The sequence below is a fragment of the Rhododendron vialii genome, chromosome 6a (genome assembly GCF_030253575.1).
Source record: "Rhododendron vialii isolate Sample 1 chromosome 6a, ASM3025357v1".
NCBI classification, from domain to species: domain Eukaryota; kingdom Viridiplantae; phylum Streptophyta; class Magnoliopsida; order Ericales; family Ericaceae; genus Rhododendron; species Rhododendron vialii.
In genome coordinates this window covers 24499438-24526510 of record NC_080562.1, presented here as the reverse complement: position 1 = coordinate 24526510, position 27073 = coordinate 24499438, and the positions used below count along the sequence as shown (strand labels likewise).

General features: G+C 39.7%; 2 protein-coding genes across 4 annotated transcripts; one reads left to right on the top strand and one right to left on the bottom strand.

Annotated features, from left to right (window-relative positions):
- The first annotated feature begins 1077 nt into the window (after positions 1–1077).
- Positions 1078–16388, top strand: LOC131329128 (uncharacterized protein At4g06598-like). 2 transcript variants are annotated; one of them, XM_058362203.1, is made up of 5 exons: positions 1078–1172; positions 3319–3927; positions 5529–5604; positions 5946–6072; positions 16168–16388. In XM_058362203.1, the coding sequence occupies exons 2-5, from the start codon at positions 3335–3337 to the stop codon at positions 16296–16298; spliced, it is 927 nt and encodes a 308-aa protein (XP_058218186.1). In that variant the 5' UTR covers positions 1078–1172; positions 3319–3334; the 3' UTR covers positions 16299–16388. The 2 variants fall into 2 exon arrangements, with proteins under 2 accessions (XP_058218186.1, XP_058218187.1); XM_058362204.1 differs by lacking the exon at positions 1078–1172 and adding an exon at positions 1596–1669.
- A 384-nt stretch (positions 16389–16772) lies between these two features.
- On the bottom strand, positions 16773–26184 carry LOC131329124 (uncharacterized). Of its 2 annotated transcripts, none has more exons than XM_058362197.1 (5): positions 25891–26182; positions 23052–23603; positions 20883–22112; positions 20728–20798; positions 16773–17315 (listed from the first exon to the last, which is right to left on the bottom strand). In XM_058362197.1, the coding sequence occupies exons 1-5, from the start codon at positions 25993–25995 to the stop codon at positions 16973–16975; spliced, it is 2301 nt and encodes a 766-aa protein (XP_058218180.1). In that variant the 5' UTR covers positions 25996–26182; the 3' UTR covers positions 16773–16972. The 2 variants fall into 2 exon arrangements, with proteins under 2 accessions (XP_058218180.1, XP_058218181.1); XM_058362198.1 differs by lacking the exon at positions 16773–17315 and adding an exon at positions 17343–19640 and having other exon boundaries at positions 25891–26184.
- Between the last annotated feature and the right edge of the window lie 889 nt (positions 26185–27073).

The following is a 27073-nucleotide window of genomic DNA, read 5'->3' as shown; positions in this document are numbered from 1 at the left end:
AGCCATCCCTAGCAAGTAGAGACATGGGGGAAGCCTCCCAACTCCCGACCCAATGGGATGCTCCTACACATTGGCGGAGCTAGCTGGTGGGGGTGTGACACGTGCCACCGCCGCTTCAAGAAATTTCGAAAAAAAGTTAATTTACACAAAAAGCGTTAAAAAAAATAATGTATGTAAAAATGCACACAAGATGTACTTTGGCCGAGCGACCAAGTTGTGTGCCAATGATTATACCCCAAGCTCCCTACCAGCGTCCGAATTTTTGTGGCACCGTGTTTTTTTTTTCATTTTTTTCCAAAGTTCTTATCAGCTAGTGCTCTCACTAAATTTTTGCATAAACTTTCACTTGTAATTTTTCTTACTAATTGTAGAGGAATGCGATTCATTTGGGTATTAAAAATTTTCCCAAAAATTTGGCACTATTTTTACTGCTTGTTTCTTTCCGGATTTATGGTGTGGGTGTAAATAGACAAATAAAGTGGATTCACAAACATGTCAATTTACATGTATGAATAATATATGGATTAATCCTTTTTCTACACTTAGGGTGGAAGAGGGACGCCCCATTGCCCCCGACATCGCCGTAAATTTGTCTGAATTTTTTTCATGGTGCTTGCTAAGTAAAAAACCAGAATGCGATAGCTCCCATTATTGGAGATACTTGTTAATTTTATTTTGTGACAGTATTCACCAAGAGAGAAAAGCGGGATATAGCAGCTCCTCCTCCTAGAGATAATTCATGTAGCCGGCAAAGGGGGAAAACGGGATGTAACAGTTTCCATGAATTCAATTAGTGTCACCCCGTATGCAAATCCTGGCTCCGCCCCCTGCTCCTATACCACTTGAGAGCATAATAGCCGGAGCCAATGAAGATGAATCTATTCGGAAAATAGACATATTCATGCGATGAGGAAAAAAAATAGAATATGCAGAGCAAAAAGTATATAGTTTTGTGGCATGACCAGACAACTTTTGATTAGTTGGAAATTTAACGGACAGTTTGAATTTTAGTTACCTCAAAGTGCGCTATGCTCTTTCCGCCATTTTCTCTCCTCTCTTCCTCACCCATATTTACCTCTCTCCCTCTTTCTCTATTATATATATGCAGACTTTGCCCCAATTTGGGTGGACGATGCTGATGTTTGGGACTCATCCCTCCCCTGGTGATGGTGGTAATGCATGCTCTCTCTCTCTCTCTCTCTCTCTCTCTCTCTCTCTCTCTCTCTCTCTCTCTCTCTCTCTCTCTCTCTCTCTCTCTCCGTATGTTGGCATTTTTTTGATTGATCATTTATAATGGGAGACCTTGCGTTTGCCCTTTTATAACTCTGTAATTACTTCATTTATTTTCGTATAACGCATGTGGAATGCAACAAATTTGTAGTTCCAGGTTGCATTTTCGCAACCACAAGAACTAGCATCAACAAACCCATCCCCATATTGTCATGCATATGTCTGTATTGTTGAAATTTGTCTCACATTGGTTACTTATCTCTTCTAAAACTAGTATATGAGATTGAGCGACCTCTCCACCCATTGTCAATTGGTTTTGAGTTGGATGCTTTAACATGTACGTCACTTCATCATTAATTTGAAGCTATTAACTAGCAAATAGATTGTAAATCCTGGCGGGTCGCATTCCAGTAATCGCCCATTCACTAGCAGACTATTGGTAAGTTCATAGGTTTGAGTAATTCTACCTAATGGTTCCTTAAAATTAGATTAGTTTATAATATCGGCCAGGCAAACTTATTGCTTTGGTATATGGAATTGGATTAGTAATTGCCATTCACTAGCTGACTATTGTCAAGTGCCGGATTCATCTACTACAACGTTCAGGACATGAAAACAAGATAAAATGATCTTATTTCCTTTTTTCTTACTTACTAATCTAAATTGCATTCACTAGGCACCATATAGCCTTTCGTGCATACTTTTGTATATAGCTATACATAAGTCTCAAACTTGAGTTAATATGCGTTCTCTCAAGAACGTTCAAGTATCTGTGTTGGTCTTGTATTCCAAACCCTATTTAAATGATGATTGTCGAGGGTACTTTGAGTAAATATAACATTGCCTGCAGTGTTGCATGAAACACAAGGCCTCTATGGTGCATTTAAACCTCAAAATTACGAGCCTAGACCTGTTCCTAATGTTTTTTGCTTAGTCGTGGTGGTTTTTTTTGTTGGTTTGTATTAGGTGGATTTGGTCAATCTTTATGTGTTTTTTATGTGCGGTCAATCTTCTTGTATTTTACCTTTTTTATTCTTTCTTCATCCTTAAATTTTACTCATGTCTTGTAACATTTGGGCGGTACCTAGGGATGATATCAGTTTGGGCGGTTTTTTGCCAATATTTCCACCGAACCGAAGCAATCGGTTTGTCAAAATTCAAAACCGACACCGACTGTTGGATAAGGGAAACCGTTTGGTTCGGTGCTTCCGAGAGAGGTTCGATTCGGTCGGTTTTGTCGGTTTACCGTATGAGATTTCACAAACCAAACGAAAATTGAATTTCAATGCTGCAAAGATGACGAGCACAGAACCAACGACACATCCACTCACGTTTGGTCTTCTTCTTGCAACAATTGATAGCAAGCAATGACATATCGTATTAATATTTCAAGCATAAAAGTGAAATGAAGGACGGAGTTGGGGAGATAATTTGATCTGTGTAGTACCATCGCCATTAGGAAATCAGAGAGGCTGCAAATCGTCGCCATTGATGGCCGCTAGAGAGAGGGAGAGAGAGAGGAAGGTGAAGTCCATTTATGGCGTTTGTGTGATCTCTTCCTCTTCTTCTTCTTGAGAGAGAGAGAGAGAGAGAGAGAGAGAGAGGAGTTGGTAGATCAGGCCATGGCTTGATGAACGGATAGCTGTGTACAGTTGAGAGAGTGATTTTAGGGTTTCAAGTTTAATTTCAGCGTGGGGGTGGGTATTGGGGATTGAGGTCGGCGATGGGAACTGGAAAGAAGATTATTAGGAATTTTAGGGTATGTTAGGTGTATATATATATATATATATATATATATATGATATATCAACGGCTAGGATTAAAAGTATAACTCTCGGTTCGGTTCGGTTTGTTTCGGTTGTTTTTTTTTATAAAACCGAAACCGAACCGACATGGAAATTTTTCAAAAAACCAAAACCGAACCGAACCGACTCAAAACTAAAACCGACCGAATTAAGAAAAAATTGTTCGATTCGGTCGGTTTGGTCGGTTTTTCGGTTAAAATTATCATCCCTAGCGGTACCCATCAACGCATTGAAATAAATTTTCTTTGTCCTTGATGATATTTTTTCCTTTGCTTTTTGACAGGCTGTTTACTTGCCTCATGGAAAGTTTGAACTTCAGAACTTCCCTAAACATGAGTAAACAGACACTACTCCATCAAATAGGTACCCTTGGAAATGCTTCCCTATCCTATGCCAAATCCCATGTTATAGGATCAGAAGCCACACCAATGGTTATGGAGGGAAAGAGTCTCCATCAGCGTTGTTCTTCCGAAAGCTTTCTCTTAGAGCAACCATCTTGGCTCGACGATCTCCTTAATGAGCCGGAGACACTAGTGCACAGAGGTCACCGACGTTCATCAAGTGACTCTTCTACATACTTAGGCCCAGTAGCCAAGTTATTTGATTCTGTTAGTGGACCTTGTTGGGGGTTTCAGATTTCGGTTAATGACAAGAATCCATGGTACAAAATGCCAACTTCATCTCATAAACTACATAATAACGTAAGTGAGTCATCCTTTAATTCTGGGATATGCACAACTGGCCTTTCATCTGCTCCAAAGGAATCAGAATGGTTGTCAACTGGTGCCTTCAAAGATTCTGGTTATGAAAGCCTTGGAGGCTCCAGTGAAAGCACTAGTGGTCATCAAATTAAGAATTCTGTGTCCAAGACAGAGGCAAAACGCACCAAACAGTGAGGCATTCATTTCATATTTCCCTAATCTTATTGTTCTCATAATCATAATCTCCTTGTATGTAATTTCTTTCTTGTGTTCCTTAAACTTACATAGAAACTGATAATATTACACACACACCTACCCGAAACATCTCTTGTCAAAGTAAAATCATGTAAGGCTTGTTTGTTTCGGTATTTAAAACCTCTGCGCATAGTCCCCAATAAATTTTCTCTATCTATCTCTCTCCACTTATTACTCTAAAAAAAAACCCCTAAAAACTCAAAACGAACAGGGTCGTATTTCTCTGTATTTTTCACCTCTGTAAAGTGTATTTACTTAACAAACAACACAATTATATAATCGGACATGTAAAATGGGGAAAAAAAAGGGACCAACCACGTAAACACATATAAAAGGTGAAAATGCTAGGTAAATATAGGTAAATGTAGATGACATATTGCATGAGATGCCTTACAATAGAAAAACACAAAAATGAGAATTCAATCTAATTCCTCAATAGGAGTATATGAAAATGAGCGATGATGACTTCAAGGAAACTAATCTAGCATATAGATGGTGACATGACGCCACGTAGGATATTCTAAAAATGGCAAAACATGGAAACAAAACCAGCATCTAAACTCAGAATTAGCTTAGCATGCGAATCTTTTTACAATGTAAACTTCAAATAGAAAAACCAAAATTAGAACCACCAGACTTGTTTGATTAGTGATTAGAGGATGAAATTGGGTTATTTAATGTCTAATATGCATACTGTCCACAATTCTTTTAAACTAATAAGTTTCTAGTGCTGCATTTCTAGTGTCTTGCTTTTTTGAAGCCACATTTCTATTTCAGCTGCAAACGAATTAGCATATCCGATCTGATAAACCTATTTTAGGAATAACTTTAAACTTCAAAACAATGTTGAAATTGGCAGCTAAGTGGAATACTTGGGTGGAAATTTAGGAGCATTTGTTGAATTGTAATTGTCATGTAATCTGTTTGTATCTATCCTTCTATTGTTGCTCAAGACTATTCAATGTCTAATATCCATTCGATTCTTGGTATTCAGTATACACTTGGCATTTACATCCTTTTGATATTGCACCTTTTAAATTTCAATTTGACAATAATTTAACACTTCAAAAAAAGATATGATTCGAGTAAACAGTGTCTTAGTCAAAGTTATGCATATAAACCCAGTGATACATTGCTATATACATCCTAAGTTTTGTAACCAATGTGTCTTTTGTATTCGTGTTGCATTTTACCTCGACTGGATCTCAAGGTTAGACAAATGCACGATGTGTTTAATACATGCATGGTTTGGCTATTTTTTCATACCGAAGATAGAAGTAGTATAAACTTCAAAGTCATTTCCCTTTACTTAATAGGTATTCAAAAGCCTCAATTTTTTTCAATTTCAAGGCTATTTAGTTTCTAAAACTTATTTGCCTCCTCTATTATACAAGTTTAATCGCTAGATGCACCAATAAATACTCAAGAATTCAGCCATCTGAATTTTTTTATTGGAAAGCAATATCCCATAGAAGGTTTCAATTATTTGTGATGCACATGCTTCAATGTTGTAAGTATGATATGTTGTAAAATGTAGGCCGTCAACTCACCGGTCACGAATCAGGAAACTTCAATACATAGCTGATCTAGAAAGGAATATGCAAGCTTTACAGGCAAGATGCTTTGCTTTATACACCCTCTATCCCATAATATTGATCCCTTTTTGGGAGCTCTAACTTTTTAAGGAAAAAGTCTTATATAGAGCATTAACCAATTGTTTTTCACTTTCTAATATACGAATGTCTACTTGTGGGGGATAATTTTGAAAACTTATTAGTAGAAACTTGATGCTTTGACTATTCAAAATGGACACAAAATTTTGAAATATAGAGGATTAGCAATATGGGACAGAGGAGTATTTTCTATTAGTTCCTTATCAACGGCACATATACTTTCTGCTATTATTCAAATGACACAAGTGTTGCTACTTTCTTGACTGTTTCTTGCTCTGCAGGCTGATGTATTTGAATTCTCAACAGCACTTGAATTTCTTGACCAGCACAATACTATAATGAGAATGGAGAATCGAGTACTAAAGCAGCGTTTGGACAAATTAGCTCAGGAACACGTGAGAAAAACAGGTAAGCAAATTTTGCCTAATGTCATTTGCATTGGCTAGAAGCTAATGCATTTATTTATGTGCTTCATATTGTGCCAAGTTAATCATTGTATCTGTTTAATTGAAGATGGCTGACCCCAAACCAAAGCAATAGTTGCCATATTTTGTCACGTACTCGATTTTAAACATAATTATAAGTGATTTACATAATAAAAATACTCACAAATATCCGTACGGTACCCAAAAGATCACTATATTCTCATTCCCAAAGCAAATACTTCCAAGTTCACACGGTTCCAAAATATTACAACATCGGCTCAACGGCCCCAGATTTAACATAAGTAGTGAAGTTCGAAAGAGAATCAATGGTTACAATATCCCGAGTCAAAAGAATTACAATTTAAGTTACAAATACATCTTTCAAAATAAGTTTACAAAGATGAATAAGTAACTCCTTCGGTTAGCTTTCAAAAATAATGTCCACACTCCAAGCACGCCAAGCAATGCAAGCTATGGTCCCGGGTTAGCACCTGAAAATAATATAAGGCTTGAGCTACACTAGCCCAGTAGAAAAGTCTACGCAAACTCTATATGCAAATGAGCGAAACGAATGAACGAATGATAAAAGATCACAAGACAACAGAGGAAGCACAATTTTCATGAACAAGTGTCCCAAAATCTCCAATTTTTCTTTTATTCAACCCATAAATCATATCCGTTCAATTCATGTCTCAACATGTCGTGTCGTTTTTGTGTCTGAGCCGAAGCTCCTGCCGGGCTAATTTTGGGACCCCGATATCCCCTGCCAAGCACCCACCTTGAAGGTTAGGCCTTGAGTGATTATTTTGAGCATTAGCTCCTGCCAGGCTAATTATGGGACCCTGATATCCCCTGCCAAGCACCCACCCGTCGATGGGCCTTGAATGTTCGCGCGTTGTTTCAAGCTCAAGTATATCGTTCGTAAAACATCGTGCATGAAGCTCATGTGTATCCTTCAATAATTCCATCAATTTAAATAACTCCAACATATAAATTTACCACATGGCAAATGAAGTCAAACTTGGCTGCATGATTTCTCATTTTATACAATAGAATATATAAACTCCCATAGAATAGTCAAAGACTCAGGAAGCAAACGATTTCCAACGACACAAAAAGTTTTGAAAATTGTCAGGTGGCCTACCGGTAGGGAACAGTGGTCTACCGGTACAATCCATAAGCAGGAGGAACAAAGTTTAGGTTCACGGAAATTCTACCGGTAGAGGAAAAATTGGTACCGGTAGGTTCCAAGAAATTTTTATATTCCTACCGGTAGGGAACAAATTCTACCGGTACAAAAACTGATCAGAAAGGCCACCATTTTGCACGAGGAAAACTTTGAGACAGGCTACCGGTAGGAGAAAAGTTCTACCGGTAGAAAGCTAATTTTCTGGCAACACAACAACGTTCTACCGGTAGAAAGAACGGGCCTACCGGTAGGAATCCGGAATTTGGCGATTTTTCATCAGATAACAGATTTTGATCCAGACCAAACAACAACCAATACCAGCTCAAACAAAGCATGAAAATACTCAAATAAGACATAAGAGAACCCAAATAACATATAAAGAGAGGTAGAATTTCCTACCTCAAGTATCCAAACCGAAATCAAGAAGATTATGCAAACCCTAGCTTCCGGAGTCCAAATCAAGCAACAATACGCCGAACCAAGCTTTGTCCAACACGATACAAGCTCGAATATACTAGTAGACGATGGAGTTAAGCTTGATTGTTGTGAGTTTTGAGTGATTGGGTGAGAGAGTGAGAGAGATCGAGAGACGAGAGAGTGATGAGATGAAATTGAAAAAAGAAAAGGATTTCTCCTGGTATACACGGCACACACATGCACTAATCACACGAACACCCATGGCTTTTAACCTCTCACATTTTGACCCCCAACTTTAATATTCTCATTAATCCACCACTTTTCCATTTATAAAATAACAAAATTATAAAATGAATTTACGGGTCTCTACATCCTACCCTCCTTAAAGAAATTTCGTCCTCGAAATTCAAATAAACGTGCTCACTAAGTCATGCACCACTTATACATGCAATGTCTCAATCACCAATATTATGCAACATGTTAAACATTAAAATACTTCAATCTCGGATACTCACGTCGGTATTTATGCCTGAAACAAGTGCGGATACTTCTCTCTAACCTCATCTTCTCGTTCCCAAGTTTGATCCTCGTTACCCTGACTTCTCCATAAGACTCGCACTAACGGTATCGTCTTACCCCTCAACACTTGATCGCGCGAATCTAAGATACGGACCGGTTCTTCCCCATAAGACGCATCGGCCTCTAACTCGAGTTCGGACCATTCTAACACATGCGACGGATCCGGTTCGTATTTCCTCAACATAGACACGTGAAACACATTATGAACACCCGATAGCCTTGGTGGCAAAGCCAAACGATACGCAACCTCCCCAATTTTCTCAATGATGTCGAACGGCCCGATATAACGCGGCGATAGCTTTCCCTTTTTCCCGAAACGAGACAAACCTCTACGCGGCGATACTTTGAGGAATACATGATCCCCTTCTTCAAATGACAACGGGCGACGACGACGATCGGCATAATTCTTTTGTCGGCTTTGCGCGGTTAACAATCTTTGGCGAATCACCTTCACTTGTTCGGTCGTTCTCTCTTGAGCTTCCTTAAGGCGTTGACGAATTACTTTCAAGCTCTCGGAGGTCTCCTTAATCATGTCCGGTCCTACAAACGTAGCCTCTCCCAATTCGGTCCAACACACAGGCGATCGACACGGTCTTCCATACAAAGCCTCATACGGTGCCATTTCGATACTAGATTGATAGCTATTGTTGTACGCGAACTCAACTAATGGCAAGTGGTCCTCCCAACTACCCCGGAAATCCATCACACAAGCCCGAAGCATGTCTTCCAAAATCTGAATCGTTCTCTCGGATTGCCCATCGGTTTGAGGATGATACGCGGTACTAAATAGAAGATTAGTGCCCAAAGCAGCTTGTAAACTCTGCCAAAAACGTGCGGTAAATCTCGGATCTCGATCGGACACGATGGACACGGGAATCCCATGAAGTCGAATGATCTCTCGAATATACAAACGGCTAAGCGCATCAACGGAATCGGTGACTTGAATGGGTAGGAAATGAGCGGTTTTAGTCAAACGGTCCACAACTACCCAAATAGCATCATGCCCCCTTGGCGATCTCGGTAAACCCGTAACGAAATCCATGGTCACATGCTCCCACTTCCACTCGGCCACTGGTAATGGTTGCAATTCCCCCGCGGGTCGTTGATGTTCGGCTTTCACTTGTTGGCACGTGAGACACTTGGACACGAAAATCACAACGTCCCTCTTCATTCCGGACCACCAAAATTGTCTACGCAAATCATGATACATTTTCGTTCCTCCCGGGTGAACGGCTAACGGAGAATGATGAAACTCTCGTAAGATTTCTTCCCGACACGAAATGGGTACGAACAACTTTCCTTGATAGCGCAAGCTTCGGTCGGCGTGAATCATCCACCCTTCTTGAGCGTTTCCACTAAGGAATCTAGTACGGAGTTCCTCTGCTTCCTCATCATGTTGCTGGGCCTCAATCACTCTCGTCGATAAAGTCGATTGTACCGTCAAGTTGCATAACGTGACCCCTTCCCGAACTTCCTCAAAGTGCATGGCGTAGGAGCCCAAGTCGTTCATTGCTTTCCACTCATGAATCGCTAGGCTCGCTAGATGTGTCGGTTTTCTACTCAATGCGTCAGCCACAACGTTCGCTTTCCCCGGGTGGTATTGTAATTCGAAGTCATAATCCTCCAAATGCTCCATCCAACGGCGTTGACGAAGGTTAAGTTCCTTTTGAGAGAATAAGTATTTCAAACTTTTATGATCGGAAAAGACTTCAAACTTCTCACCATACAAGTAATGACGCCAACTTTTCAAAGCAAATACGACGGCTGCAAGTTCTAGATCGTGTGTCGGGTAATTCTGCTCATGTGTTTTCAACTGTCGTGACCCATACGCTACCACTCGTCCCGCCTGCATCAACACGCATCCCAACCCTTCCTTAGACGCGTCACAATACACAGAGTAGCCAACTCCACGGTCGGGCACAATCAAAACCGGCGCGGTAGTCAATCGCTTCTTTAACTCCTCAAAGGCTGTCTCACACGAGACACTCCAAACGAATCGGGTCCCCTTACGTGTCAATCTAGTCATTGGTGCCGCTAAACGAGAGAAGTCTAAAACGAAACGGCGGTAGTACCCAGCCAAACCCAAGAAGCTTCGAATCTCGAATACGTTCTTTGGTCGCTGCCAATTCATAATCGACTCTATCTTTCCGGGATCAACAGACACTCCACCCTTCGAAACCACGTGGCCTAAGAATTTAACTTCGGATAACCAAAACTCACACTTACTAAGTTTAGCGTATAGCTGGTGCTCTCTCAAAAGTTCAAGAACGATGGTGAGATGGGCTTGGTGTTCCTCCTCCGTAGGCGAATAGATCAAAATATCGTCCACAAAGACGACGACGAAGCGATCAAGATAAGCACGGAAAATACGATTCATCAAGTCCATGAATGTAGCTGGAGCGTTTGTTAGTCTGAAAGGCATAACAACGAACTCATAATGGCCATAACGAGTGCGGAAAGCGGTTTTAGGGATGTCCTCTCTACGAACCCTCAATTGGTGATAACCGGACCTTAAGTCGATTTTAGAAAAACAAGTGGCACCCCGTAGTTGATCAAACAAATCATCGATTCTAGGCATAGGATACTTGTTCTTAATGGTGACTCAGTTTAGCTTACGGTAGTCAATACACAAAAGGAGTGAACCATCCTTCTTTTGCGCAAAAAGAGCCGGTGCTCCCCACGGAGACGTACTTGGACGAATGAATCCTAGGTTCTCCAGTTCTTGTAACTGAGTCTTTAGCTCTCTCAATTCGGCGGGTGCGAAACGATACGGAGGTACGGAGATAGGAGCGGTACCGGGAAGTAGATCAATGGTGAACTCAATCTCTCGCTCGGGAGGTAAACCAGGTAACTTTGCCGGGAATACATCCGGAAAGTCGCAAACCACTAAGGGTAACTCCCCACGCATGAAGGCATCCTCATCTAACGTCAAGCTCGCCAACAATGAATAAACCGACCCTAGCTCACGAGGCCCACGTAAATAAGGTTCCGATGGTTCTCGACGCTCCCCAAAGAATTCAAAACAAGGACCTTCGGGTGGACAAATACGAACTCGACGCTTAAAACAATCGATGGTAGCATGAAATTTGGATAGCCAATCCATTCCCAAGATAAGATCAAACCCCGACATTCCTAAAACGATGAAGTCGAACATGAAACGACAATCACGGATAACCAACTCACAATCTCGACAAATACGGTCAAGAGGTGTTCTACCCCCTAGAGGTGTTTCGACAAACAAAGGAGGACTAATAGTTTCCGATTCCAATTCCAAAGTACACACAAATGATGCAGCAATGAAAGAATGCGATGCTCCAGAATCAAAGAGTACTTTAGCAAATGAGTTGAACAAAAGAAAAGTACCCCTCACAACAGAAGTTTCCGGAGCCTGAGAAGTGGTAGGTGGGATAGCAGAAGTGATGTTGAAAACTCGCCCCTGGGTACCCTGACCCTGCATAAAACCCCCTCTCTGACCAGAACCCTGAGCAGGCGCGGAAGAACTCGCTCCCTTATCAACCCCGGAACTCTGAGCTGACGTAGTCTGACGAAAGTAAGGCTGCTGCTGCCTCTGAGTACCCCTAAACGGTTGGCCCACATTACGCCCCGTTCCCGGCTGCTGCACAGAACCTGACTCACTGCGCGCTCCCGACCCCTGAGGACAACTCCTTGCGAAATGATCCGTTTTACCACAAATATAACAAGTTTCCCCGAGGCGTGGACACTGAGCATGAACGTGTCCAGGTTGATTACACTTATAGCACACGGTTGAAGGTCTAGACAAAGCACCCCGGATCCCCAAAGAAGAAGGCGGCCTAAAGTTCGACGAACTACCCTGCGGTGTCTGAGATGGTTCCCTTGTCCTTTTCCTCCCTTGGCTTCCAAAGCTCCCCGATGAAGAACTCGTGTTCACGGTTGGTTGTCGTGGTTCCCAAACCCCTCTATTACGTTGCGCCTCTTTCGGTATCTCAATGCTCCTCGCACACTCAACTACCTCGGCGTATTTTGTCTTGCGTTGTACCATTACCATCCTCCTTACGGTGTTGTGCAGTCCTTTCTCAAAGCGTCTACATTTCCTCTCTTCCGTCGCCACCAACTCTGGCGCAAAGCGAGATAAAGATTGGAATTTTTGTGCGTACTCCGACACGGTCATGCTTCCTTGCTCTAACTTTTCGAATTGGTCCCTCAATTGCTCACGGCTAGTTTCTGGAAAATACCGCTCCTCAAATAACGCCTCAAATTCAGCCCATGTCAAATTCTCAATGTCTGGCTCATCTACTTGAGCCGCGGTCCTTGCCGCTCTCCTTGCGTCTTTCTTGCTTTCAAGAACGGATTCCCACCATTCACCGGCCTCCCCAACTAGTTGCACCGCCACGATACCTACCCTAATGTTATCTTCGGTGATATTGAGAGCTCTAAAAAGCTTACGGATTTGGGCTAGCCAATGGTCAGCCACCAAAGGGTCGCTACTGGTTCCATCAAACACCGGTGGATTCCTACGGCTAAACTCTCGCATCGCCACCATAGCTCGATCCTCGACATCCTCTCTAGGTGCTTGGTTTAAAAGATTTGCAGCTGTAAGTGCTGCGACGAGGTCCCTAGCGAATTGGTTCTGAGCAGGAGGTACACCTGCACCTCGACCGGCCCCAGCCCCCGGGTTCCCACCTGGGTTCTCCCCATGCTGACTAACCTCGTCCTCAAGAGGTACCCCACGGCCACGACCACGGCCTCGACCACCCCGGGTTCCAGCCCCAACTCGTCTGACACGGGTCTTCGGAGGCATCTTACTACACGATATAAGAAAAGAAACCATTAACCACAACATTATCACTATGAGGTCGAAGCCCTCAACTTCCTAACACGGGTTAATAACTCTCCGACACTCTACGATAACGAAAATGCAATGCCAAGTAATCACATGAATGTTAGTCACACAAGCATGCACAAATTTTGTTAGAAGGCGCGACATTTTGAACCCATGAGACAAAACGTCTCCCCACGGTCTCTAGGTGTTCTAAACCTATGCTCTGATACCAAGTTGTCACGTACTCGATTTTAAACATAATTATAAGTGATTTACATAATAAAAATACTCACAAATATCCGTACGGTACCCAAAAGATCACTATATTCTCATTCCCAAAGCAAATACTTCCAAGTTCACACGGTTCCAAAATATTACAACATCGGCTCAACGGCCCCAGATTTAACATAAGTAGTGAAGTTCGAAAGAGAATCAATGGTTACAATATCCCGAGTCAAAAGAATTACAATTTAAGTTACAAATACATCTTTCAAAATAAGTTTACAAAGATGAATAAGTAACTCCTTCGGTTAGCTTTCAAAAATAATGTCCACACTCCAAGCACGCCAAGCAATGCAAGCTATGGTCCCGGGTTAGCACCTGAAAATAATATAAGGCTTGAGCTACACTAGCCCAGTAGAAAAGTCTACGCAAACTCTATATGCAAATGAGCGAAACGAATGAACGAATGATAAAAGATCACAAGACAACAGAGGAAGCACAATTTTCATGAACAAGTGTCCCAAAATCTCCAATTTTTCTTTTATTCAACCCATAAATCATATCCGTTCAATTCATGTCTCAACATGTCGTGTCGTTTTTGTGTCTGAGCCGAAGCTCCTGCCGGGCTAATTTTGGGACCCCGATATCCCCTGCCAAGCACCCACCTTGAAGGTTAGGCCTTGAGTGATTATTTTGAGCATTAGCTCCTGCCAGGCTAATTATGGGACCCTGATATCCCCTGCCAAGCACCCACCCGTCGATGGGCCTTGAATGTTCGCGCGTTGTTTCAAGCTCAAGTATATCGTTCGTAAAACATCGTGCATGAAGCTCATGTGTATCCTTCAATAATTCCATCAATTTAAATAACTCCAACATATAAATTTACCACATGGCAAATGAAGTCAAACTTGGCTGCATGATTTCTCATTTTATACAATAGAATATATAAACTCCCATAGAATAGTCAAAGACTCAGGAAGCAAACGATTTCCAACGACACAAAAAGTTTTGAAAATTGTCAGGTGGCCTACCGGTAGGGAACAGTGGTCTACCGGTACAATCCATAAGCAGGAGGAACAAAGTTTAGGTTCACGGAAATTCTACCGGTAGAGGAAAAATTGGTACCGGTAGGTTCCAAGAAATTTTTATATTCCTACCGGTAGGGAACAAATTCTACCGGTACAAAAACTGATCAGAAAGGCCACCATTTTGCACGAGGAAAACTTTGAGACAGGCTACCGGTAGGAGAAAAGTTCTACCGGTAGAAAGCTAATTTTCTGGCAACACAACAACGTTCTACCGGTAGAAAGAACGGGCCTACCGGTAGGAATCCGGAATTTGGCGATTTTTCATCAGATAACAGATTTTGATCCAGACCAAACAACAACCAATACCAGCTCAAACAAAGCATGAAAATACTCAAATAAGACATAAGAGAACCCAAATAACATATAAAGAGAGGTAGAATTTCCTACCTCAAGTATCCAAACCGAAATCAAGAAGATTATGCAAACCCTAGCTTCCGGAGTCCAAATCAAGCAACAATACGCCGAACCAAGCTTTGTCCAACACGATACAAGCTCGAATATACTAGTAGACGATGGAGTTAAGCTTGATTGTTGTGAGTTTTGAGTGATTGGGTGAGAGAGTGAGAGAGATCGAGAGACGAGAGAGTGATGAGATGAAATTGAAAAAAGAAAAGGATTTCTCCTGGTATACACGGCACACACATGCACTAATCACACGAACACCCATGGCTTTTAACCTCTCACATTTTGACCCCCAACTTTAATATTCTCATTAATCCACCACTTTTCCATTTATAAAATAACAAAATTATAAAATGAATTTACGGGTCTCTACATATTTCTCGCACATGTCATATACATTGCATTAGTGACATTACTAACTTGAGTTTGCTTTGGATAAGTTTGTAACTTTGCTTATGTTCTCAAACGGCAGATTTTAGTTGTGTAATGCTCCAATTCTACTTCTCAAACGACTTTTTCTTGCTAACTATTCATGAACTAAACTCGACCTTGGTGCATTTTATATCTTCTTTACAGGTTAGTCAATTAACTGATTTTTTTTGTGTGCTATGCTCACATGGTCATTTTAGTTAGTTTCTCATAACTTTTTTACTAAGGTCATAACCTAATTTGTAGTCCTTGAACATATAACATTCATTCAGAATCCTTGTGTGTGAGGTACTGGTTTTTAGCCTACATCTCAAGTATTTTTTTTAGAGGTTTAGCATCTAAGAAGTACAGACACTGTATATTATTTTACTTTATACTAGGATGCAATATCCAACACATGTTACATATTGTATATGTCAAACATGATACATATTGTATCTTATTCTTACTATTAATGTCATTTCTTGTAATGGTAGAGACACTTGTGCCTTTTGAGTCCACACGCATCCAAAGACACATTAAGGGAAATGGCACTTGTATTTGGCCTATTCATAATAAAGTTCTAAACAAAGTTGCAGCAATTTATTACCCTTAGCAACGCTTTAGTTTGTGTTAAATGATGTTTACGTTATGCACCAAAAATATTTCCTTTGTGTTGAGTTAGTTCCTATTCATTTATTTGTATAGTATTTAGTGGTTTGTGAGTCATATTCATATGCATGTCAAATGAAATGTGAAAGGCAAATGCAGGTGTTCCTGCCATGTCTTTCAAACTTTTCACAAATTTCGATGTCTTGTATCTGTAACCATGTTATGTTAGTTTCCTTTTCAATGCTTATTAGTACAGCATTTAGTAAGATTGACACTCATTTTCTTGTGGCCGATATGTAACATGTTGACTATAAAGCAAAGCAAGAGGTTTTAAACTAAAACGTCCTTCTATTCTTGCAGTGGAGATGGAGATGCTACAGAGAGAAATTGCGAGGTTTCAAATGGTGTACCAGCTTCAGCAGCAACAACAAAGCCAAAACAACAGTAGGGAACTTGATGGCCAATTTGCAAGCCTCCCTCTTACAAACTAGGCAGCCGGTGTCGACTGTGGTTCAATTTTTTTGTAGATCTTATCTAAATCTCTGTGTATCACTGTTATTCATTTTTTGTGTTTCATTATCTTTACCTCATTTTTTGTGTTTCATTACCTTTACCATCTGAGACTCAAATAGAGCCTTCTTTGTCTTAGGAAAACCTCCCTTTGCCTTGTCTGATTGGGCTATGTGTTTAGTTGAATTTACTAAATTTCTGAGCCCCTAGAGAAGGCAGAAAAAAAATTTCAAAGCAAAACTGTAAGAAGTGGTTACTGAGAATTTGTATTGATGCTCTTTCAAAGTATCTGTAATGGACAACATGTTTTTGCTCTGCAAGTATGGCTTGTCAAATGAGGGTAATAATCCTTTGGGTTTAATTGATTTACAAGAGTGTTAAAAAGGGACCGAAAATAGTAACTTCCCTGTCTATGTTTAGCAAGAGAGTGATGGAAAGAGAAAAGAGAAAGGAAGTGAATTGGTGAAGGTTCCTATATAGTCCGGTGAGTAATAAGTACAAAGGAAAACGAGGAGAAAAAACAAGGCTAAACAATAAAAGGTCCTATACACCACTCTAAACTCCACAACTCCACAACTTCAATAGTAGATTGCAGACCTCAACTACAACGAGGTTCACATATTCTGGGTACTATATATCAAACTACAAATAAATTCTACGTTTTCTTTCCTTTCATAAATTTCAAAGTTTTTCTCTTCTTCCATCGTAGTACTGCCATTTTCTCACATTTCCACTTCCTGTATCTTTGCCGGTCCTTTAACCAGCCAGTATAATCTTTTCCTCTCTTGCATTCAATGAAGTCAGCCAAATCATCAAAATCAGGTGGTTTTCCCCGATTTTCCAGCCTGCACTTCAGAAAAATCTGCCCGTTGCAGGTTTCCTCCGTTTCTTCTTCTATTCCTACAACACACTGAGTGTTCTTCCGGGTTGACGGCCTTGTTAGAGTTTCTTCTCGCTTATTTTCATGTCCTATACCCTCACTTGACAGAGAGGGCACACTGCGAATGAATCATACAAACTAGATAAGAAAAGTTTATAGCACTGAGTATAACAGTTTGGTAACCACATGGCTTAAGAAGTTACAAGTTGACAATAATAGAATCAAGTGAATAACACCAACTTTCTCATCAACACCTCACTGAGGTCTACTTGTAGCAAAAGTGAAAGTAAAGATAGGGAATAACAAATTTGTGAGAATTGATGCAAATAGTCGTATGCTAAATCAGCAGTATGCATGCTGGCCTGCTTTGAGAGTGTCAGAAAAGGCAAAAAGTCGTGTTCATCGGAAGATTAGCAGGTGTGTTTGCCACGAAAAGATAAATTTCCTGATGCTCCAAAAGATTACATGTTCTCGAAAACAACCAGGACAACGTGACATTATCCATCTTAAGAAGAGCAGCATGAAGTATAAATGGCTTGCTTGCATTATACTTCTGCAAAATTAATTGAAAACAAAACCAATATAAGACGCTCTTAAACATCTTTGACTGAAATCTAGGATATTTAGTAGAAAAAAACTCTAAGATAGACGTATTGCTGAATTTATTCCCATGATTGCACCTACAGTGAAGTGTGAACGCTTATAATGCTGGTGTGATCAACATGTTCAACAAGAACCCAGACGAGAAGAAATCTTGTGGCAACTAAGATGCTCTTTTGAAGGGAAAATGGTAGGTAAACACTTCTATTGTTAATTCAAAGGTAGAATCGGACAATCTTGATGTTTGTTAGCCAATCTCGTAATAAGTACGTTTCTATCAGAACATAAAAAATTTCTTGTAAAACTGCTCAATGCCTCTAACATAGCAAGTTTCTCGGTTGGAGTATATGCTGTCAATGACCAACACGTGTATATATTCGATCTAGAGCTATATTTGACGGATAATAACAAAGTCTTTGATATATCCTTCAAATCTTGGACTGCTGGCACAAGTGCTTAGAGATGCTTTCTATTCACAACAAGAAACGGAGCACATCTCACAGTAGGAGCACACAAAATGTGTTTCTCTCCAATCACAAAAACGCTCTTGCCCAAATCAACTTCGCGTGTATAATCTACTATGGCCCTTACAAAACTAATAGCAGTGTCTAAGAAGATGCAAGAAGATAAGGGACACAAAGATACAATGAGTCCTGTTAGATAAAAAAAAGCCTGAAAAAACTGCTACAAAATGGGTCAAAATACCATATTAAGCTAGCCCTATCCCACCTCAAGAGATGAACCAATAAAATCCACACAAAACTAAGAAGGGTGCTACAATGCACTAGGAATAAAGTGCACAATTACGAAACCTAGCTGGGAAACAGAAATATAACACAATAGTTGAATTCAGGTGGTAGCTTGGATGCTATATCGGATCATCAATTCCTCGAAAGCTTGAGCCCGCTAATTTATATGAAGCCATCTGAGCCCCAATAACTTATATCAAGCCATCTACCAACTGAAGGTTCTTGTCCAAAAGGACCAAAACATGGATCACAAGTAATTTTATCAAGAATACATTGTTTCACTAATAAGCAGTACGACTACAAACAAATTGGTGAAATGGCTAATTAATGTGGACCATAAAAGATCAAGAAACAGTAAAGTTAACTGAGTTTGAAATCATTTGGATAAAGCCGAACCCAGTTGGGATCAATTGGACCATGCATGTTTAAGATTTTAGGCTTTTAGGAGAATTGCAATTCAAGAATATGTAAGTTAGCTTCTAATTTGTTATGATTTTATTGTTTCTAATTGTTAACAGGTAAACAGTATTTTGGTAACTCCACAGTTTGCTGGACATACCTATAGAGGTCACCGAATGGTCATGTGTGTGCCAAGTATTTTAGTTGGTTTTCTAATTTCGTGTCCTATCTGGTTTTAAGTAGATTTTGGGACTGTATCTTATTATCCTTATTGGAATGCTCACAACTAGTTACAAGTCTGCAGACAATATGTAGAGCCTCAAGTTTCTTTGTGGATAAGGTGAAGTAATCAAACCCGAGGGGGTGATTCTTAAGGCTTCTATGAGTGACTTCTAGAACCCAGTTCTTGTCCTTCTGTTTCTTCTTAATTTTCTAATTCCTACGCCTTATCCCTACTTCAACCCTCAAGCACTGCAGTAATTCAACCTCAGACCTTAGCTTGCACAGTCAGACAGAAGCCAAAAGTTACTATTCATGGTACAGTAGAAGTACGCAGAACAACGCCTTTTCCCCTTCTCCCAAGTAGTTCAGCACTAACTAATACATATTTTGTACAACTAGAATCCCACTTCCCAACTTCCTATTAGCTTTAAACAGTAACGAATCAGCTTCAGAATCCCTCAATCATCAGTGTCCTGCATCAATATTGATCACTTGGAAAGGAATAAAGTCAAGGCAATGCTGAATGTGCAAGTAAATATCCAAAACAACCAGTGCAAACAAAGCCAGGAGGAGCGTATCTCTTCAATTGTAATGTCAGAGTTAATAGCACAACAAACCAATTCCAGTATCACTATGCTACTTGTTACAATGCCTTTCTTATACCAAGTTTCTTCCAAGCTAAGAAGCACGGACACTCAAAAGAAGGTGGTGCGTCCGTGTTCAACACGTGTTGAACACCAACACTCCTTGGACACTCTCAGACACTTGTCCGATACTCTTTCTTGTGTCCACTATTAGAAAATAAAATTCTTAATTTCAGACACGTGCCTCAACCTTTCTACAACTTGTCCGATACTTCTTTGGTGTGTGTGACAGAGAAGTAGAGAACTATATATGCGATTGACACTTCTTGGACACTTGCTAACATGTAATTATCAAAGATTTCATGAATTTCATATATCTCTTTAATAGACAAAGTTGGAAAATCGTAATTCCTACCATTAAGTTCAATTGGCTATTTGTAAGGATTTCTTGAGGATTCCTAACAGTGCCCATGTCTATCTTTTTTAAGGTTTCTAGAGTCCCATGTCAATCTAGGAATTGAACGTAACCCCAACATGTATGTGTCCGATATTCTAGAGAAATAACGTATCCATGTGTGTGTAGTGTCTTATTTGTGTCCTGTGTCCGTATCCGTCCTTAGCTTCCAAGTGATAATATAAAAACAAGGCAAACAGAGACTACCAGGACCTTTTACAAATGAGACACTCCGTAACTTATGAAAGAGACGCGTCAATTCAAATTAACGAATTATATGCAGATTATTGCCAAAAAAGAAAAAAAGAAAACAACCAACAGGCCATACACAACAGACAGATTGAACAGGATAACAAAGATGTTCATAAAAAAACGAAGGGAGTTCAAAAAACAAGTTTAGTACAAGTACCGGCATCGGAGAAGCTGACAGAGATATAAGCACAATAGATTTCCAATACAACACAGATACTTAGATGGATGGCAAATAGCATTTGAACTACCTACTTTAAAACATAAAAGTACCTTAAGTACAGAGTCTGGATTTTCAGAAATTTGGATGCAACTAAGAGGCTAGATTTTTTCTCCACCTTAGCCTGCAAAATTAACCAGTTAAGGAAATCACCTCACAAATAGGAAGGAAATCTTACGTAGGCACAAGATTAGGGGAAAAAGTTCACCTCTGGCACATTATCCGGATGTAATGAAAAGGATTCTGATCTGTGATCAAACCTCAATGCATCTAAATTACCCTCTTCAAAAAGAATGAGATTCATCAATGAGATCATTGTTGATATGCAACCCTTCACCAAGAAATCAAGCCCAGTGCTGAAGCTTAACGATAGCAAGCCCGAAAAGTGCAAAAGCATCACCCTGGACTCTTTGTGAGCTTCTGGGTGAATTTCCATCATGCGACATAAGGACTTCTGAACTGGTAAACAGATGCCAACTTGTTGAAAACAACTTATGATTCCCACTATAGTATCATATTCCTTACATGAAGAGAAGTCTTTCAAGGTCTTCAAACAGCCCAAATTGCCATCATGCCTCAAACACCAAATAGTTTGTTGCAATGAACAGCTCATTAACTTCAGTATCGAAGCAAGAAGACACATATCTTGTGGACTTTCTTTCCCACTAGCATGCAATGTTGCGTCATCAACTTCAGAAGAAAAAGCTTCCCATATTATGCAACTTAAGATTGCTATAATCTCTTCCCTGAATGATGTGTCAAGAACATGTTTGCTTTCCTTTACGTATGCGATAGAGGAAGTCGCCAAGTCAGATTTCGTCCTCAGGACCATGTGTAACTCTGATTGCCATGAACTATCCAACTTGGTAATTAGATTCTTAACTTTTTGTCTTGTGACTGGCTGAATGTAAGACTCAAAAGTTGGCTGAGAGTTTCCTCCATATTTTTTTGTTTTACGAACAGAATCCCCACTAAGGTAATCATTCCTTTGCGAATTAGACATGTGTTTGACGTACAAGATGACTGACCTCTCAAATGCTGATAAGTAACAATCCATTAATCTGAAATCTGCTCGCGTATTTACTAAGCTCAAGTCAAAAGCGACGGCATCAGAAACCAAGGAAATCAGATGGGCATGTAGAAATTTAGGTGCAGAAAGCATGAAATCATTGAGAAGTAATACTGAAGAAGCAGTGAGGCTCAGTTCAGGAGCTCTGTTATACTTTCTGATTGCCCACAATCCGTTTAGGAAATTTTCAAATGCTTGATCATCTGAAAATGATAGACAAAAATGAGTAGATACTATTTCGGTAACACTTCCAAGGTCACCATGACTAGAGCGGCATATAAACAACTTTCTACTGGTAGAAGGAAGAGAATCAATCAGCATGAAATACTGCCTTAGTTGTCCATGGACCAATAGCTCATCTGCAAACACCTGAAGAAAAATTCCTGTATTACATTAGACATGGTGCAAAGAAATGTTAAAACAAGTACCTTAATGGACCCAATTCCTAACAGCTTAAGCTTTTTGGACAGTAGGTTGGAGCTTTGGTTTCTAGAGGTCTTGATTCAAGTCTCTCCGTTTTTCATTTGCTACCCGTTTGCATTCTCCTCCTCCTCTTTGCATTCTGGTTCCATCTATGTATGCATGTTTGCATCTCCATAAGCAAGACAGGGTTGCACATGAGGGAGGATGTTGGATAATTGAGAACACCTTAGGCCCATGTCCTAACAGCTTAACCTTTTGATACAGTTGTGCCTTAACAGTTCACACCCAAAAGGTGATCTTGCTGGGTAAGGTGGGCTTATAGTTCATCTTTGGGCCAGCCTGCCTGATCGATTTAGCCATTGAACAAACTCTTAGTCAAGTTCAATGCTCGGTCCATGATTGTATTATGACCCTCAACAAAGATTACCATAAGGCCACTAAAACGATAGTAGGGAAGGATCTACCCCGACACCATGCTAGTGAAACTGAAAAGCAGTAACGCTAAAAAAATTAAGAATGAAAGAGAAAGAAAAGAAAGGATACGCAGATATCAAAGGATACGTTGTGGTATCGTGGGATTTATGAGATACGTATAGTTTTCTGAATGAGACAACACACATCGTAGGATCCATATCCCGTATGGTGGGTTTTTAATAACCATGTATACAAGGGAACACAAGATCTTGGGGGCATTAACAAATGCGTACTTTAAAATGCAATTGGCTAACAACTCCTATTAATCACTAGAGCTTGCTTGCCAACACTTGGATACCAATGCATGTCAGACATAACATCATATTTCACGCAATTTTTTCAACTTTGCTAAAGCAACCAGAGAATCAGAGAGAATAAGGTATGAAGAAAAGTTAAAGACATTTAAATAACCTCGAGCAATGCGCACAGGAAAGGAAGAGAAGGGTTAACTGGCTCCATAAAATGCAAGGAAGCAACAATGTCCTCATTCGAGGAGGCAGTACAGTGATTGTACTTATATGTGTATTTAAGAGAAACTTTTTCAAACCCAATAATATTTTCCTCATTTTCTTGAGGTAAGTCCAGTGAGCATAGTTCTCCAAGGATATCAAGAAGAACTTGTCCATTTTCCAAAGCACGGTCAGGTACGAGTAAGTTCAGTATGACCATACAGCACCTTAACAGAAGATTTAGCAGTTCAGTGATGGCCCAAATAGCAGAATGCAAGCTAGCTTGTCTTAGAGCCCGCTTTACAGAAACGGCACGTAAAGCAGAGAGAAACTGATTAAACGTCTTAGAAAGCTCCTTGAATAATATATCAGAAAGAGAACATATATCTTCTAATGACACCCTGATTCCCCCAAAAGTTGAATCAGCACCTGCTCCTTGACAACATATTGGATGATTCGAAGACAAATAGAGAAGCAGATGATACAACCTTTTCAGTATTGGTGGTTTCAGACCCTGATAATGGAAAAATTAAGATTAGAATCAAATTAAAACAAGAAATTCTGAATCGCAGAGATCATATAGAAAATAGGCACGGTTATCTACATATACGAGTTGCATCATTTCTGTTTTGTCTTAGGAAAGATTAGAGGAACCACATAATATAAAGTGGTTCAGTATGTTTCAAATGCAGTTCAACAAACAGTGATATGTTTCCCCCGCCAAATTAAATCATTATGACCAGGGTCCACATGACGGATCGGTCTTAGTGTGTGTTCATGCTGGTTGTTATGAAAGAAATGATAAGACGGACATATCTCGGATGTGTGGTACTTGTTGGCACTTGGCAAAATTAATTACAAAATTGACAATTCCAGGAGAAAGGAGAAACCTATGCTACAGCACCGAAGAACATTTGACAATACTTAGCAAAAAAAGAAAAAAAAAACATTTGACAAAAATGTTGGTTACCAAAAAAAAGCATAAATAACACCCAAAAAAATGAGTACCTAATACCAACAAAATAAATACGTAACCAAAAAAAACGTGTAACTACTTTGGGTTTATTGTACACCCCTACTCGTAATTTCACCAAAAAATTGCGTTGTTGATACCAAATAAATATGGAATTAATAAGCCAAAAATTATGCGTATCGTACACCAGAATATGCATATCATCCTTCAGAACTATCCATACCATACACTTCCAACATCCACCCTCACGAACTAACCAAAAATTTACGCGCAACAAAAACCAAGAAAATTCGTAACATTTCTACCGTACACCTAGGAGTAAAGTAGCTTTCTCTCCACGAGAAAACTAAGACGGCGGTGAGAAATTGCCCGCTAATGATGTTTCCATGGAAACAAAACCTTAAAATTAATAGATTGTTGCTATGGGGAAGGTGCATTCATGTCCATTCGGTACTTTTCTTCGCTATAAAAGTACAAGTAGATATTCCCCAAAATTTTCTTTTTAGGTAGCCTCCAGCTAAAAAAGTAAAGCTTTTAAAAGAAATGAACTTTTTTGGCTAGCTTTTTGGCTTGTTCATGTTTGGTGTCATCTGGAGTTTGTACCTTAGTTACAGGAACCTCCTATGTGGGTGGGCGAATCCACATTAGAACCTCGCTCCCACGCTCCTTCCAAGGAACCTCGCTCCCAACAAGGATAGAACCTCTTAGGCATATAAATCCCAAAAGAAACAAAAATAAAAGACACCAAGCAAGAGAAAAGACAAAAATAAAAGCCTTTGTTTGGTTTCCATCTTTGGGTATTTTAGTTTTGGTAAGGTAATGATTGGAGAGAGAGGTAATGAGTAGAGAGAGATAAAGAGAGAAATGAAAGTAATTGGAGAAATAGCGTAATGATTGAAGAGAGAAATAAGGTAATGATTAGAAAACAAAAACAAAACAAAGTTAAACTTGAAAACGAACAAAGCGTAATGATAAGATTTTATAAAAATATTAACTTAAAAATTTGCTCAATTACTTTATAACCATAATATTACTTAGACACTTAGACAATCTTTGCAATTGACATGAATGACGAATAATAGTACTACTCCCATTACATATTTTCATGTATTACTCCTACACGCTCCCCGTCCCGAAAGAGGAACTCCTATAATCCTCCGCAACCGATCCCGCCCCCGCTTCATACAACTAAGATATGGAGAATAGTTGGAATTACATATTAAAATTATAAATATTTTTATGTTTTGCAATTTAAGTGGTAGTTAATATTTTTCTTTTTGACATTTAACTATAGTAAAATACATAAAAATATTTATAACTTTAATAATTTTCCTGAATGCTCCCGACAAAGCTCCCACACTTCTATGATCATCCGCTCCCCCGCCCCCGCTTCGTGCAGCTAAGGTTTGTACTCTGTTGTGATCCACTCTTGTGTGCATAAGGGCTATAGCGCCAAGTCCAAACCACATCACTTGGACTCAATGTACATAGAATGAACTCACACCCACAAAAAAAATTAATCCCGTAAGTGATGAGTCGTCCAATAAACTTTCCCATGATATTTTTTTATACTATTTGGAATGTTTTACCCATGTTTTCTACAAAAGCTTGGCTTTCTTGGACTACCAAAATGGCATTTTTCCAATCAGTTTGGATATAGCAAACAAACTAGCTCCTTTTGCTAGCCCAAACGGAGCCTAACAACAACAACAATTCAAATCAGCAAAATATGAAGTAAACCCTAGTTTTTGTTCGCCCAAATTACGTACCCATAAACGAATCAGATCAAATGAAGCGAAATCAAAGGCAAGTTCGAGAGAGAAAGTACCTGGGGAGCTTGGAGGGAGTATATGAGGTTCTGGATGGGCTGAGAAGGAGGGGTCTGCTGGGTAGTTGGGCGTCGGTCTTGTTTAGGGTTCTTGGAACGACCCATCTGCGACCTCTAAAGAGATAGTATTAGCAAAACAGGCGCTGAAGCTAAGTTGACCGAAGCCTGGGATTGGTTTTTCTTTCGAAGGACGTCGATCAGTTCGAAGTTGGAGTTCGCATTCCAACTTCGTTTTCCGTCGTTCGGGGTTTTAAGAGTCATGACCTCGACCGTTCACTTGACTGACTGTTCACTTTTGGCGCGAAAGAGATAGAGGCTTCGCTACAGTTTCTGCTTCCCAACTGTGGGGTGCAGTTGTGGATAGAATTTTTTTTTAAAAACTGTAGGGTGCAGTTGGCTCGTTTTAGAGCCTTCTTTGGGGATCCACCTTATCGCTATGAATCGGATAAAAAAAAACTTATCGTTCATTTCGTAAATCTCGTCAAGACGCCTAAGAGAAGTGAAAATCATATTTATTTATCAGATATCAATTATTGATTTAAAGATATTTCGGTGAAACAAAATGAGATTTTCACAACCATTAGATGAGAACAGCAAAGCCCACTTTTTAGGAAGAAATCACTTCAAATCATGCAGTAATCGATATCCAGGTAAATATGATTTTCAGTAGAGGTTAAGCGTCTCAAGAAGATTTACGTAAAGAAACAATTCACATTTGTATTCATTTAGTCACATTGCAAAAAAAATATATAATTAACACGTGTCCATTTTTTCCCATGTTTAATATTCCACGTATGTTGTAGATTTGGTAAAAGGTTGACAGTTCATGGATGATCGATGCATGAGCAATAACATAATTGTAAAACTAGAGAGAGAAATATATTTCATAGCTAGCATTACCAAAAAAATTACCTTCATAACCAGATAATACGTCGCGATTTAATGTAAAGCTCCGGTTAGTGACTTAACAAGTGAATATGTACTAATTTTATTGTTGTTTCTCAAAACAAACAAAAAAATAAAAAAGGTTTGCTTCTCATTCCGTTTAACAACATATAATAATTTCCAATTTTTTCTTGTAGGTCAAATGATGCTTACTCTTGGCTATGCTACTATGTCTTTGCATCAAGACTTCGCAAATTGTTGGCGGGACCTGGCTAATCTAGACCAAAGAGTCCTGCCT

Excerpts from the sequence above, each read along its gene's own strand:
- LOC131329128 (XM_058362203.1), top strand. The coding sequence starts at position 3,335 with ATGGAAAGTTTGAACTTCAGAACTTCCCTAAACATGAGTAAACAGACA. Across the intron at positions 5,605-5,945 it reads GGAATATGCAAGCTTTACAG|GCTGATGTATTTGAATTCTC; the intron begins GCAAGATGCTTT and ends CTTGCTCTGCAG. Across the intron at positions 6,073-16,167 it reads GGAACACGTGAGAAAAACAG|TGGAGATGGAGATGCTACAG; the intron begins GTAAGCAAATTT and ends CTATTCTTGCAG.
- LOC131329124 (XM_058362197.1), bottom strand. The coding sequence starts at position 25,995 with ATGGGTCGTTCCAAGAACCCTAAACAAGACCGACGCCCAACTACCCAG. Across the intron at positions 23,604-25,890 it reads ACTCCCTCCAAGCTCCCCAG|GGTCTGAAACCACCAATACT; the intron begins GTACTTTCTCTC and ends TTCCATTATCAG. Across the intron at positions 17,316-20,727 it reads ATCCAGACTCTGTACTTAAG|TGTGCCCTCTCTGTCAAGTG; the intron begins GTACTTTTATGT and ends ATTCATTCGCAG.